The 15198-nt window shown below is 38.0% G+C and overlaps 1 protein-coding gene across 1 annotated transcript; it reads left to right on the forward strand.

The window, feature by feature from the left end:
* Positions 1 to 1132: 1132 nt before the first annotated feature.
* Positions 1133 to 2965, forward strand: LOC125244888. The gene is made up of 5 exons (XM_048155270.1): positions 1133 to 1446; positions 1527 to 1687; positions 1839 to 2010; positions 2133 to 2260; positions 2344 to 2965. Exons 1-5 carry the CDS (start codon positions 1269 to 1271, stop codon positions 2518 to 2520), a joined length of 816 nt encoding a protein of 271 aa, XP_048011227.1. The 5' UTR covers positions 1133 to 1268; the 3' UTR covers positions 2521 to 2965.
* The last annotated feature ends 12233 nt before the right edge of the window (positions 2966 to 15198 follow it).

Raw genomic sequence — 15198 nt, forward strand, 5'->3', positions numbered from 1 at the left:
GTAGCTACATTAAAATTAACATTACAATCAGTTAACCTGTTCATCCACTGAACGCTCAGTGTTGATTGTTTATTAATTCTAACAAATGTCAATTTCCAAGTTATGGAAAAATAATATTTCTTATTGTACTGTACTACTCAGAGCACGTAGTCCGGATCTATCACTTAAGAGGCAATTCATTAGCAGACGGAGTCAGAACCAAACGTGTATTGTGCACAATCTTTATTAACTAACTCACAAACACATAACTAAACTAACAAACACATAACATAACATACATAAAGGGTCACACACACACACACGCAAGTCAGAATGAGTAATGATAGTGTTGAACCGGAAGAGATGCTGTTACTAGAGCTACATGAAATGTCAAAGGCAATCTGGAAAGGAATCATCAGTTTCTTCAGCAATAGCAAGGTAAGTCTTACAAATTAATACTAACTCGCTGTTTAGTGTTAAAATGTACGATACTTGCAAGATGCCCTTAGGCTGAGGAGCATCGGCTCTGCCATCTGAGGAGAGATCTTGGGTGATTCAGTCCGAAGTTATTGCCAGTTTTTCCATGTTGGATGAGGAGCACATGGCTCATTTGTAGGCCGAGGCCTACAGGCCTTGCAGGCCTCTCAGTTGTTGACCGGACCAATGAAGATGTTGTAATTCTGGGTGGCAACACCCCTCCTGTCAGGGCTTTTACAACCCAGAAAGATTAACAAGCTGAGTTCTTGAATCAGAACTATTAAAGATTCTTTTAATACTGATGTGTTGCACAGGTATGGATGTACCGCATACACAAGCATTTAAATCTTCCCGCTACGAACGTATAGACACTAAACATGGCATGATTGAAGTTACCGTGCAGGTCATAACATTTAACAATCATCAAACATGTAAATACAATGAGTACAATACAACATCAGTAATAATGGATACCATTTCCTGAGAAGGATTTATTTATAGCACAGTCTGTCTATACATTAATGCCATAGAGTCTGTGTTCTGTGTGGAAAATGCAGGGAAGATGCAGATTTTCTGTGTCTCTACTCTGTTCTCCATGCGGCAACCGCATTCCTCGGCGCAATAAACTTGTAACTGAAAACTTCCCGGGGGATGGGGACAGACTCCAGAGTGAGCTTAAAACTATTGGTTAACTAACCAATAATTGTGTCTGATTTGCCTCAGTCATTACATCAGGGAACCGGCTTTACTGACGAAATGCGCATGACAATCTCATGCGATATATCGTGCAGCCCTAATTTTTTGCATGATGGATGTTCTTTAATTTCCATTTTGTCTTTCCTGTCAAGCAGAAGTTTGACATCTCCACAGATCATAAGGTTTATTTAGCTGACGAGACTGGAACAGAAGTAGATGAAGATGTTTTTGCTGACATAATTGAGCAAAAGGCTGACACTCTTTGGATGGTAGTTGATGCTGTGGCTGTAGCAGGTATGAAAAGATGTAATTATGTGTATGTATATATATATGTGTGTATATGCTTTTGTTCTAATTTTCTACTTTACTTTAAGACTCTCCTGCATACACAAGCTATGCATCTTCAAATGAGACCGATTCACCGTCACTTCATTCAGTTGCATCATCATCAGACACACAGCCATCAGACAGCGATGGTCCTTTCTTCCCACCTAAAAGAGCTCGTTCTGATGACCATTTGCAAGAAGCTAAGGAGGTATGTGCTTTTGCTATATACGTGTCACTTGCCAATGAACTTGTGGGGTTGCAAGCTCGTCGCAATCCTACTAAAATGTCAATGTTGTTTTCTTAGATTGGCATGCCATATAATTATCACTTCTTTTCTTTTTCACTGTATACAACTTTAGGTGCTTCAAGACTTTGAGTTACTATTTGGAGTGGAGACTGCATCTAAACTTCTGGAGAAGTGGGACTCTACTCTGAAGCAAAAAGTCATTCAAGAATCCAAAAACCTCACCCATTCACTACTTTTGAGTTGTCTAATTCAGTCTGCAGAACACTGCAACACCAGTCAAGGAGGTACAGGCAGTTCATTATGAACTGCAAGGATAATCATTTTATCTGTATATAAAATAGCTTATGTATATTGGTATATGATTATATAGATTTGTTATGGTTTGCGTTTTCTTTTTTGAATTTAGACTTGGACAGTGATATGTTTTCCCTGTTATTGCTGGTCTATCTCCTGCCACCACCTTCTTGCGGAAATAAGAAGTTTGTCGAGATCAGTGTGCATGAAGCTTTGGATCATGTAGTAAGATTTTACAAGGTATGCTTACTCTTAATGTTATGTAGAACTGCATGTCATGCCAAGAATGTTTGTTAATGTGTAGGTTTTTTTTCTGTTTTCAGTCTTGTTACAGTTTTGAAGAAGTCCTTGGATCAACACAGACAACACAACCCTACATCTTGGCAGTTGGCACTTTGAAGAGTAGCATCCATGACTACTACATTTCTGTGGATGAGCGGCTCATTCCCTGCATGGCTAAGTCCTCTCTCTGTTTTGTTGAACATCTTCACTCATTTTAAGTCCAAGAGAGGCTTTGCAGGACAGTTTCCCCTTTGAATGTTGAAACCTTGTTTCTTTAAGCCTTTTGACCTTCAAACATCGTACACATTTCAGCAAAATGACCTTTTATATTGTTCCGTTACATGTTTTACTATTAAGCACTTTTTAGAGCTTTTCCCAGAGTGCTTCAGTGCTCAGGTCTTTGAATTTGTCTGTTCTTTGTAGTTTGTACTTTTATCATTTTAATACAACACACGTTTAAGTGTATATGTTGTCATTCAGTAATATGAAATTGCACAAATGACTGAAATTTATAGTTATACAAATTTAAATAGTTTTTTTTTTTTTATGTATTTAATTGTTCTTTTAAAACTGCAAATTGACATTTTGACCTTAAAATATTGTACGAATTTCAGCAAAGTGACCTTTATATTGTTCCGTTACATGTTTTAAAGGGATAGTTCACCCAAAAAAGAAAATTTGATGTTTATCTGCTTGCCCCCAGCGCATCCAAGATGTAGGTGACTTTGTTTCTTCAGTAGAACACAGATGATGATTTTTAACTCCAACCACTGCCATCTGTCAGTCAAATTATGCGATTGAATGGGAACACCAACAATAAGAGTCAAATAAACATGCACAGACAAATCCAAATTAAACCCTGTGGCTTGTGACGTCACATTGATGTCCTAAGACACGAAACGATCGGTTTGTGCGAGAAACCGAACAGTATTTATACCATTTTTTTACCTCTAAAACACCACTATGTCCAACTGCGTTCAGCATTCGCTTAGTGAGGTCTAATCGTGCTCTGACAACGGCAGTGATGTCTCGCGCATATACTTCAATGAGTGCTAGACATCACTGCCGTTGTCAGAGTGCGTTAAGTTGGACATAGTGGTGTTTTAGTGGGAAAATATGGTATAAATACTGTTCGGTTTCTCGCACAAACCGATCGTTTCGGTCTTAGGACATCAATGTGTCGTCACGAGCTGCAGGGTTTAATTTGGATTTGTCTGTGCATGTTTATTTGACTCTTATTGTTGGTGTTCCCATTCAATCGCATAATTTGACTGACAGACGGCAGTGGTTGGAGTTAAAAATCATCATTTGTGTTCTACTGAAGAAACAAAGTCATCTACATCTTGGATGCCCTGGGGTAAGCAGATAAACATCAAATTTTCATTTTTGGGTGAACTATCCCTTTAAAGCACTTTTTCCAGAATTTTTCCAGAGTGCTTCAGTGCTCAGGTCGAATTTGTCTATTCCTTGTAGATTGTACTTTTAATATTTTAATACAATGCAATACACGTATTTAAGTGTGTATATTGTCATTCAGTAATATGAAATTGCACAAATGACCGTAATTCATACATAAAAATCTAAGTGATTTATTCTTTTAATGCTGTTACACTGTTTTTATGCATGCTGTACTAATTGTGTTTGTAAACACAACATGAGTTGTATTTCTTTGTGGCCTGTTGAATCTGAGAAAATAAATCCCATTGGTTTGAAAGTTTTATTTTTTTGTTTGTTTGTTTTTTTGTTTTTTTGTGATCTGTTTATATATATATATATATATATATATATATATATATATATATACAATGCAAAATGGTGAACATTTGGAAATTTAGAAATGTTCTTTAATTCGAGAGTGCTAAAAGCACAATTAATCTTTGTACACTTTCAGTGTAAAAAAAATAACCTTTTGAATTGGTGTATAATACACTCTTGCAGAGAGTAATACACAGTGTACACTAGAGTATATTGTACACTTTTGGTGTAAAACAATGTACACTGTCGAGGGGTATATATTCAACACTTTTGAAAGTGTTACTTAAACACCAGGCTGGTGGGACCTATATATACACCAGAGAAGTGTAAAATGTACACTTACGGAGTTAAATGAACACTGGGCAATTTGCTGTGTGTTACGCGTCCCTCAATCATTTATCCTTCTACACTTAATGCAGTTCAGCATCTGAGGAAGCCTTTTACTCCACAGACTCCCATTCTGGTTTATATTTCTGAAAACTTTTTTCTTTTTCTTTTTCTTTCACAAGCTGGACTAATAACAGCTGCCATCATGAGCTACTCTCTGTAAAGTTAAACTTCCCACCACTGTCAGCATCCAGTCTGGATGATCATGTGATGTATCAACAACCAATGACAGAGAGCTTTACTTAAACTGAGCCTCAAGACAGAAGAAGCTCAAGAGTGTCTTCTCCATCATTCCTGAAGATCTTCAGCTGTGGCGGGTGAGAACTTTAGGATTGAAGTAGATCTGACTATCCTGACCCTACCTGAATAATCACAGGGTTAAAGCTGAATGATTAAAAGACACACCGACTGACAGTATATATGACCTATGACGTTTGCATATTTTTTGTAGGGGAGAGGAGGAATGTTTCAGACAGAGGTATATTTTTGCTGTGGTCAATAAATCTCAAGGGTGGTCAATCAATACCAGGTGGTATTTTGTACAAATGTAGAACGGCTTCAGTATAATTTCACTGTGAACAGAAGATGTCGATGACCTTGTCAGTTGGGACAAAAGTAACACAACAATACAAGCTAAATTGTTTGTGTTACTCTTGTTTTTTTTATTGAATATACCCTACTAAGAATTTGTTACTATGTAACTTAAAACATATTTTGTCCTTTATCTTTGCAAAAAATAAAATATATTAAATTACATTTTCATTTTAAATTTTAGTTTTATCAAATGTTTCAAAAGTAACTTGACAGTACAAACTTGAATCGTTTAAAATATTTGTTTATAGGCCATGTCAATCCATTTTAAAGTCATTCAAAACATTTTTTTCAACAGTATGACAGTATATATTCCAAGAAACCAACAAAAACAGCAAAGATACACCACCATGTATCAGGGGCTGCAGAAACAATAGTTAGAAGAAGCTTTGAGAAACCATGGCATATTCTCAGAAGAGTGGGAAAGAGTACAAACAAACAGGAACATAACAATAGAGATTAGTCTATTCATTGTCACAGTTGTGACAGATATAATGTTCTGCACCCTCAGTGATAATATCGTTCTCTCAGACAGGCCTGTCGTAAAGTGGAGTGGAGATGGAAGCATGATCGTTTAACTGTGTCCTTTGATATTTTTAAAGACTGTCTAGTTTCAGCATGCTGCAAAATTAGCTAGATGAAGGTATTTTTCTGATTTAATTGCTACACATCATCATAGGCCTAAGATTTTATTTTCCACAATTAAATCAATAATTCAGTTCAATGAGGAACCCTCGGCTGAACTTTATGAGAAATTTTTTAGTTTTTTTCTGACAATGTGATAGTCATTCGTTCTTCCTTCACTTTACAGTTCCCAGATCTGACTCTGAATTCACTGGCTACTCCGGTGCTTTTATCGTTTTCAGCATGTTTCTTTAAAGGATCTGGGTGATCTGGTTAACCGGATGAAAATAACTTCCACCTCACTTGATGTTGTTCCCTCAGAGTTTCTTTCTCTGAAATTGGTCCCAGTTTTCAAGTGTTTATTAATTCATCTTTGGATGCTGGGTTAGTCCCAACACATGCTCTACAGGTGAGCCTGATATGAAACACCAAAACATCCTGATGAGTTTAAATGTGGGATGTCAAAGTTCAAAATGAACAAAGCTCATATTAATCTGCAGATTATACAACATAAATATTACAAAACACACACAAATGTCACATATATTGTCAGTGGCTGTGTCTTTTTATCATTCAGCCTTAACCCTGTGATTATTCAGGTAGGGTCAGGATAGTCAGATCTACTTCAATCATAAAGTTCTCACCCGCCGCAGCTGAAGATCTTCAGGAATGATGGAGAAGTCTCTCTTGAGCTTCTGTTCTGAGGCTCAGTTTAAGTAAAGTCTCACAGGAGGCGGTCATGACAATATAAACACTTTTTTATTGGTCACGACGATACAAAGCAGATAAAACTTAAATCAGCTTAAGCTAAAAAGCTCTATAATCTTCACTTAATGCAGTTCATCTGAGGAAACCTTTCACTCCTCAGACTCTCATTCTGGTTTATATTTCTGAAAACTCATTTTAGTGTATTTCATTTACATTGAGTTCACACTTTAATTCTTCCGCTCTAATCTACATGTAGCCTATACTGGTGATTATACTGGATTTAATACAGATCACTGCTTTGATATCTTAAATATGAGATGATTCTGTATCATGACAACAACTCTACTTTGTGCTGCTCTTTATTTCGAAAGGTTTTGTGATCATTGTCTCTTCTGATCTAATTTCACTCCTGCAATCAATGTACTTATTATTAGAAAATCAAACTTTCAGTTCATATCTATCATATTGCCGTAGTTATTCATCTTTAGTGGTTGATGATGGTGAATGTGTGTTGGTTTTTGTATTATTAATGTCATATTGTGAGAAATAACAGTATTGTCTTTCACTAGAGCAGTTTATAGGATTTTCTCACATATCGTGACTCCAATAATCAGTTTCTAACAGCAAACACTCAGAATAAAGTATTGATGATCCTCAGACTATCAACACTCATTCAACAAGACATTCAGATCATCAGCAGATTATCTCACACTCTTTATTTCATGTCAATAGTTCCTGTTTTCACCTCATTTATTATGCTGATGTCTTCAGATCTGCTGTAAATTGACACTTAAAGCTCATTTCATTGCTGTCAGCAGACTGAGGGGATTTGATGGTGTTTATGTCTGTTTATTTATGTATTCATGCTTTCAACTGTTTTTCTGTATTCATTCAAACTGTTTTTCTTACAGTTCTTTACAACTTTTCTAGACATCTCTAGACATTTTAATGAAGAAACAGAATAAAGTTTCCAAGAAATTGTGGTAGCTAGATGTAAACAAAGCATGGCTGACCATATGGGGCTTATGTTCATTTATAATCATTTCCATCGCCAACGATGCCTATTGCTTGCTTATTTGAGGGAAACGGAGGAGAAAAAAATGGCACATAAGGCAAGAGAAGCTGTTATACCTTTTATTTTATGTTATTTGTATATTTAGAAATGTATTTGGTATTAATTTATTCTTGCAGTCAATGGACTGAAAACTAGCTAATGCTAGAATAGCTGCTGATAATGCATAACATTTGCAGATAAATAACGTTAGAACAATACCTTATTTTAATGAACGACTTGGCCCTTCTGTAACGTTAGAGAAACCTGACATCTGAAGGCATCTGACCACCAGCTTATGGGCATGACCAGCAATGTGAATGTGAGAACTAGACGTTTTGTCTGCTTCAACTCTCTCTCTCTCTCTCTCTCTCTCTCTCTCTCTCACACACACACACACACACTGACGAGGACTACAATCGTTAAGTATTAAAATAAAATCTGAATTGTCTGCACAATAATTATTTTGTTCATTTAATTAAAGATCGTGCCTAAGTCCTGACTGATTAGCCCCTGATACGTCTCTCAACATAGCCACACACACAGTTACATATTGCCTAAACTTTATTGAAAACACAGAACAAAAATGGAGAAATTTCTTGTGAGGACAACAAGCCAACCGACGCACCACCAGCTGCAAAAAAGCTTCAAATGTACGATGAAGTATACCTGCAGTTTGGGTTTACAGTCACGGCTGATCTGAGACCTCAGTGTGTCGTGTGTCCAGGTGCTGGCAAACGACAGTATGAAGCCCTGCAAATTAAAAAGGCACCTCGAAACAAAGCATGCTGGCATTAAAAATAAACCGGCTGAATATTTTAAAAGAAAGCTTGATGGCCTCCATCAGCAACAGGCAACCATTTCAGTGCACAGCACTGTGTCTAAACAGTGTTTGGAGGCATCGTATGTAGTGACCAAAAGAATTGGTAAACTGGGTAAACCGCATATAATCGCCGAGACTCTCATTTTGCGGGCAGCGCAAGACGTGCAGAATAATGATAGGCGATAGTGCAGCAGCCAAACTCGGTGCAATACCCCTGTCCAATGACACAGTCGCTAGGAGAATTGTAGACATGTCCAATGATATCAGAGAGCAACTGATAACTGAGTCCTTACTATGCGCTGCAGCTGGACGAATCCACTGATATTGCTGGGCAGGCACAGCTCCTCACCTATGTCAGGTATCTGCAGGACAAGGCGATTGAGGAGGATCATTAATATGTACGCCCCCAAATTTTGCATATGCCAGCCCATGTTCAAGGCATTAGACAAGCCAGTATTAACGTCTGGATGTGCACAGCTGAATCATCAGACTTTATGCAGGTAAGCAAGCAAGAAGGAGCGTTTGTGTGGGTGGCCAAACACACACAATTGCTAGTGTCATCAGGGCCACTGCAGTGCTCTCTGGTATAGGAGCATGCACTGGGTGGAGTTCAAGGACTGGAGCTGACTCTGACACTGGAACGGATTCAGGGGCTGGTACAGGCTTTAACCAGAAGTGGTGGTGGCCTCAAAATAGAGAACTGTGTTTTATTAACCTAAAACTGTCAAACATCTGTCCTAAATTCATTAAAGGGGCTCTATGTAAGATTTATACTTTAATAAAGCATAAAAATACCCCAATATGTTTGCAGATATTTAGGAAACATGTCAAGTTCACCTACTTGTTTCTCAGAAAAACAATGCTACAGCCAGATATTCTATTTTGAAATGTGCGTTCTGTGTCGGAATGTCTGTCTGTCTTTGTTTTGGTCTGTGAGAAACCGTGTGCTGCAGTTTATCCAATAGTATTTCGATATCACAGGTTGCCAGTTCGCAGAGAACACCGCATATTGCAGCCATGGAAACCAGCAAACAAACTGGGTCAGAGAATCGCAGATTCTACTTGACCTAAAGCCTCTGCATCCATCTAATAATCTTTATGAACAGCAGCATTTTAAAACACAGATAAATCAACTTATCAGCTTACAGAGTGTAAGTCTCCTCAGCTTTCATTGTCAATTGCGCTCCCTCTTGATGCGTATCCTTGGCCACCCGCGTCTCTGAACGAGGGGGCGGGGCAAACAATATTTTGAATTTGGACTGCAGTACCTATTTCAACCACTGGGTGTCATTCCTACATAGAGCCCCTTTAAACTACTCTCTGAATTAATAGTTACAAGAAAACCAGGAATATTACCCATTGTAAGATTGTAGCAGTTTCTCTTGATGTAATGTTTCATTGTGAATGGTGGAGAAGCATCACATTTTATATTAAGGGTGTGATCTTTGAAATTACACACCTTCAATGGAAACTGAAGAACATTTGCAAGCAGTTTCAAATTGTCATCATAGACAATAGAGGCATGCTTTCCCACAAGATCATCCTCATAAAAGATTATTTTCCTGCTCGGTGAAGGGCTCATCATCAGACTTGGTACAATCAATTTTGTCTTGCACAGTTTCACCAAGCCCAGTCACATGAAGCTCATCGATGTTGAAAGGAAAACTGGGTGAACCACTCACTCTGGAAAAACTGTAAACAAACTTTTTAGCATTAGAACATACCACAAACATAAAGGTGGAACGTAATCTTCATCTGAGCTGTCATCGACATCATAATCATCCCCATATTTTGAAAGCTGAATTATTTCACTATCCCAATCTATACTGAAAGGACAGGACTGACTGTATGGGTAAACCTAAATAACTACCTGATAAATATACAGTATCTGTATATTTATTGTCTTGGATGTGTCTTTGGGGTCATTATCATGTTTGAATACTGGCCTGCGGCCCATTCTCTGAAGAGAGGGGATCATGCTCTGCTCATTCTTGGTTCCCTCATTGAACTGTAGCTCCCCAGTGCCGATAGCACTCATGCAGCCCCAGACCATGACACTCCCACCACCATGCTTGACTGTAGGCAAGAGACATTTGTCTTTGTACTCCTCACCTGATTGGCGCCACACACGCTTGACACCATCTGAACCAAATAAGTTTATCTTGGTCTCATCAGACCACAGGACATGGTTCCAGTAATCCATGTCCTTAGTCTGCTTGTCTTCAGCAAACTGTTTTCGGGCTTTCTTGTGCATCCTCTTTAGAAGAGGCTTCCTTCTGGGACGACAGCCATGCAGAACAATTTGATGCAGTGTGCGGCGTATGGTCTGAGCACTGACAGGCTGACCCCCCACCCCTTCAACCTCTGCAGCAATGCTGGCAGCACTCATATGTCTATTTCCCAAACACAACCTCTGGTTGTGTTTGGGAATGATAATATGATGCTGAGCACATGCACTCAACTTCTTTGTTCAACCATGGCGAGGCCTTTTCTGAGTGGAACCTGTCCTGTTAAACCGCTGTATGGTCTTGGCCACTGTGCTGCAGCTCAGTTTCAGGGTCTTGGCAATCTTCTTATAGCCTATGCCATCTTTATGTAGAGCAACAATTTTTTTTTAGATCCTCAGAGGGTTCTTTGCCATGAGGTGCCATGTTGAACTTCTAGTGACCAGTACGAAAGAGTGAGAGCGATAACACCAAATTTAACACACCTGCTCCCCATTCACACCCGAAACCTTGTAACACTAATGAGTCAAATGACACCGGGGAGAGAAAATGGGTAATTGAGCCCATTTTGGACATTTTCACTTAGGGGTTTACTCACTTTTGTTATTTTGAGGGGACAGCTGTTCAGCTGTCTGTGTATAATTGTTTTCCCCTGTCTTGTTCCTTTTTTGTCCCGCAAGAGATCCGCCGCAACATGACAAGGAATCTCAGGATTTTTAACACTCTGAGGTCTGAAGGTATCGCCGGCGATACCACCGTGGTTTTTTTCTTATCAGTGTGAAAGAGACTCAAAATACTCCGTCAATGTTGCACATACAATTAAGAGTTATACACCATTTTAATCTGTGGAATATCTTCTTTCATTTGTGTACACTCAGAGTAAAAACAAAATGTTGTGCTTTTTGTAAAATAAAGAAAACTAACATGATGCGTAATCTCTCGATTCCCTCTGAACGAACTCCAATCTGATAGTTCTTAGAAAATGAACTGTAACTTAGTGAATACTAATGACAAAAAAATTACACTTATGTCTAAAAAAACGTTAAGATGTCAGGTTTTAAAACATATAAGTCCAATCGAAAACAAACCTTCTGTGTTTATGTAATCTGTATGAAAAGAGAGCCATGTCAGAAGTCTGTGATTCAGCTCATTATCCGCTAATGCGGCCACGCCCACGGAGCCAGCGCTATTCAGACGCAAATTCAGTCAATACATGCATACATCATCTCAATCGTGTATTTATTGTCTTGAAAAGTGTTTTGAATAGCCATATTTAGTGATATCTTGCCTCTGTTAGTTCCTTGATTGTCACATGATTTGCCTCTTCTTTTACTGAGGCATTTGTGGACAAAAGGGGCAGAGCGCCCTCTGGCTCAAGTATGAATTAGAAACACAGCATCCAGCGCTCATAATGATGACAATAAATATAGAATAATACATATTACTCCTCTGTATAGAAAATTGATATAAACATATGAGAATCCATCAATATTTCTCCAAATGTGTATGCTTTTAAGCATATTAAGAAATTATGGTCAATATAAGATTTTAAGAGTCAAAATGTGAAGCTTGAGTCTTAGATCTTTTTAATGATGTATAGTTTGTCAACTGCACATCAACATTTAGGCTCTATAATATAACAAATATAGTAGCCTATATGAAATGCCCTAGAGGTAGGAATGTTCAGACGCGTAGCATCACAGATATACATTATTATTTAAGTATATTAAAATAGAAAACCATTATTTGGTTAGAGACTTGAGACTTCTTTTAAAAACATTATAATGGCAATGTGTTCAATCTTTTGACTGGTAGTGTAATTTAACATAGGCCTATACACAATTTTCTTCATATCATGTGCAATAATACGTGCATGCATGAGATCACAAAAATCATGGGTTTTTTTTGTCCTGAGTGGACTTTAATCCTGTTATCAGCATGATCACAGAGGGTTTTTTCACAGCCTACCTGACTGAAAGGCCTCATTAATATGCAAGTCATTTCAGGTCATTATTATTCAATTCTTTTGTCTTCTCAGGTGAAAATCACCCATTATACATGAGGATTCACGCCCCCATGCATACTGTGTTTCTTGACCAAAAGTGTCTTAGAAAATTTAAATCTCTCTATTGTTTTATATGAAGGAGTAGGCAGCATAATTTTTACATAATTCTGAAGCAAAAACTCTAGTCTACAACCTCCAATACCCAGAAGTCTTATGAACACAGATTTAATATACTTTTTTTGGCCTTATTTCAGTGACTTAAGTTTTTTGTTTTTTCAATAACCATGCATAAACATTATTCCTTCAAAAATACAAACATGTACGTACATGTTCCTCACATATTATTGTAGCCTAGTTTGTGCTGAATACAGTGTAATGACACTTTTGTCATTTATATGTTTATGAACAACTGAAAAAAGCACAAATGTCAGGGCATGTCAAAACTTCCCCAAGCCCCAAATCAGCCTCAGTCTCCAGAGGGTTAACCAATCAACATACATGACATCTGTGACTCTGTTTTCTATCCTTGTGAGGTCGAACCATAACACAAAACACACACACTGGACTTAAAAGGACAATCTTACACACACATACATTTTTGTCTATATTGCTTTTCTGTGTCGGCATTTATTCTTTGTATTTGTGGTTATTTGTTATAACTGCACTCATTCAAACAGTTTTGGGAGGGAAAAGAGCAAACTTTATTTGTGTAGCCTGTCTTATTTAGGCAGAGTGTTACAGTCTTCACTGCATGTATATTTATAACCAAACAAACTATAAAACACAGTTCTTCCTCTATTCGTTTACATTTTAAAAATATTAAACATATGTGGTTCAGGCAATATATGCATATAGTCTGCAGTGCAAATATAAAACACAACCCTGACTCTTTTTTGTTAAATGTCAGTTTTAATAGTCAATAATTACCAAATACCCATTATAAAAGTATAAGCAGCAACAATAAAAAAATAAAGCAAATGATTCAGTCATATAAGTATATAAAGTTATGATATCTCACTTTTAGTTCAACAAATTATAGATTTATGAGACCAAAGATCACCCGTCAGATATACAAAAGATGAATTATATTATGTTCAACCACTACAGAGACATCAGAGTCAGCGGCAAACGTCAGAAGGACTAGCTGAGGTAAGGATACTCTCGGCAGGGTACAGGAGCGCTGAGCACAAGGTGATCATCTGGATCTCACAACTCCAAATAGGCTCTGCTTTTATCACTAACCACAAATTTGAGCTTTAAACCAGTACACTCTTGCCTGAAAACTCTTAAAACTACATATCATTACATAATAACAGTAGTATTTTTAAATTACGTGGGTTTTCTCCTCTGCTACTGACACTTGCTGGTTAGTGCAAGATGCATTCTGGGATACCTGGCTGTCTCAAGTCCGCAAAAGTCACCTCTCGATGCATTCGTGATAAAAAGGGTGTATCAAGAACACATCCGGAGATTTGAACTGTTCTAGGCTAGATGTGAACTTTGAATTGGAACAGTACTTGGACAGAGACTGATGACGTTTCACAGAAGTACAGACAAGAAAGCATATTGAGAAATGGATAGCTATGAATAAATGAATGAATGAGGCATTTATATAGCACTTTACTATGTACTACTGCACACCCTAAGTGCTTCACAATCACAGGGGCCTTTCCTCATCCACAACCTGGATAATTCAACAGCAGCCACAGTCCAACAGTGCCAACTATAGGTGGAGAGGAGAGATTTGGTGCCTGTTTTAGAAGAGACGTTGTCTCTCAGCACAAAGATGAACTACTTATCATGATTTCAGACTGTGGGGATGTGGTTTCTCCACTGCATGGATCTTCATGTGTATCTTCAGCTGATTTTTAAAAGAGAAACTCTTTCCACACTGATCACACGTGTGCGGCTTCTCTCTGCTGTGGATCCTCTCATGTGTTTTCAGATGTATTGACTGATTGAATCTCTTGTCACAGTGTGAACACGTGTACGGTTTTTCTCCAGTGTGGATCCTCTCATGTGTTTTCAGAGTTGATGAATCACTGAATCTCTTGTCACAGTGTGAACACTTGAAAGGTTTTTCTCCAGTGTGAATTCTCTGGTGCACTTTTAATTGGTTTGCTGTAGCAAAAGTCTTCTTACACTCAAAGCACATGTACTCTCTCACACCAGTGTGTATTTTCTGATGTCTATGTAAATTTTCCAGCTGTGAAAAACTCTTTCCACACTGATCACACGTGTGCAGCCTCTCTCTGCTGTGGATCCTCTCATGTGTTTTCAGAGATGATGACTGATTGAATCTCTTGTCACAGTGTGAACACTTTTTCTCCAGTGTGAATTCTCTGGTGTTGTTTCAAACAGTTTGCTCTAGTAAAAGTCTTCTCACACTCAAAGCACATGTACTCTCTCACACCAGTATAAATTTTCTCATGTTCTTGTAAATATTGCAGCAGTGAAAAACTCTTTCCACACACAGAACATGAATGTGGCTTCTCATTTGTATGAACTGTCAGGTGTCTCTTTAAGGTTGATTCCCCAAGAAATGTTTTGTCACACTGATCACATGTGAACGGTCTCGCTCCTGTGTGGATCCTCACATGTTCTTTAAGGTGTGATGATCGCGTGAAACTCTTCACACATTGATCACATGTGTGTGGCTTCTCTCCAGTATGAACTCTCATGTGTTCCTTAAGATGTCCTTTTTGTTTGAAACTCTTTCCACATTGA

This window comes from Megalobrama amblycephala, linkage group LG1, assembly GCF_018812025.1.
Source record: "Megalobrama amblycephala isolate DHTTF-2021 linkage group LG1, ASM1881202v1, whole genome shotgun sequence".
NCBI lineage: Eukaryota > Metazoa > Chordata > Actinopteri > Cypriniformes > Xenocyprididae > Megalobrama > Megalobrama amblycephala.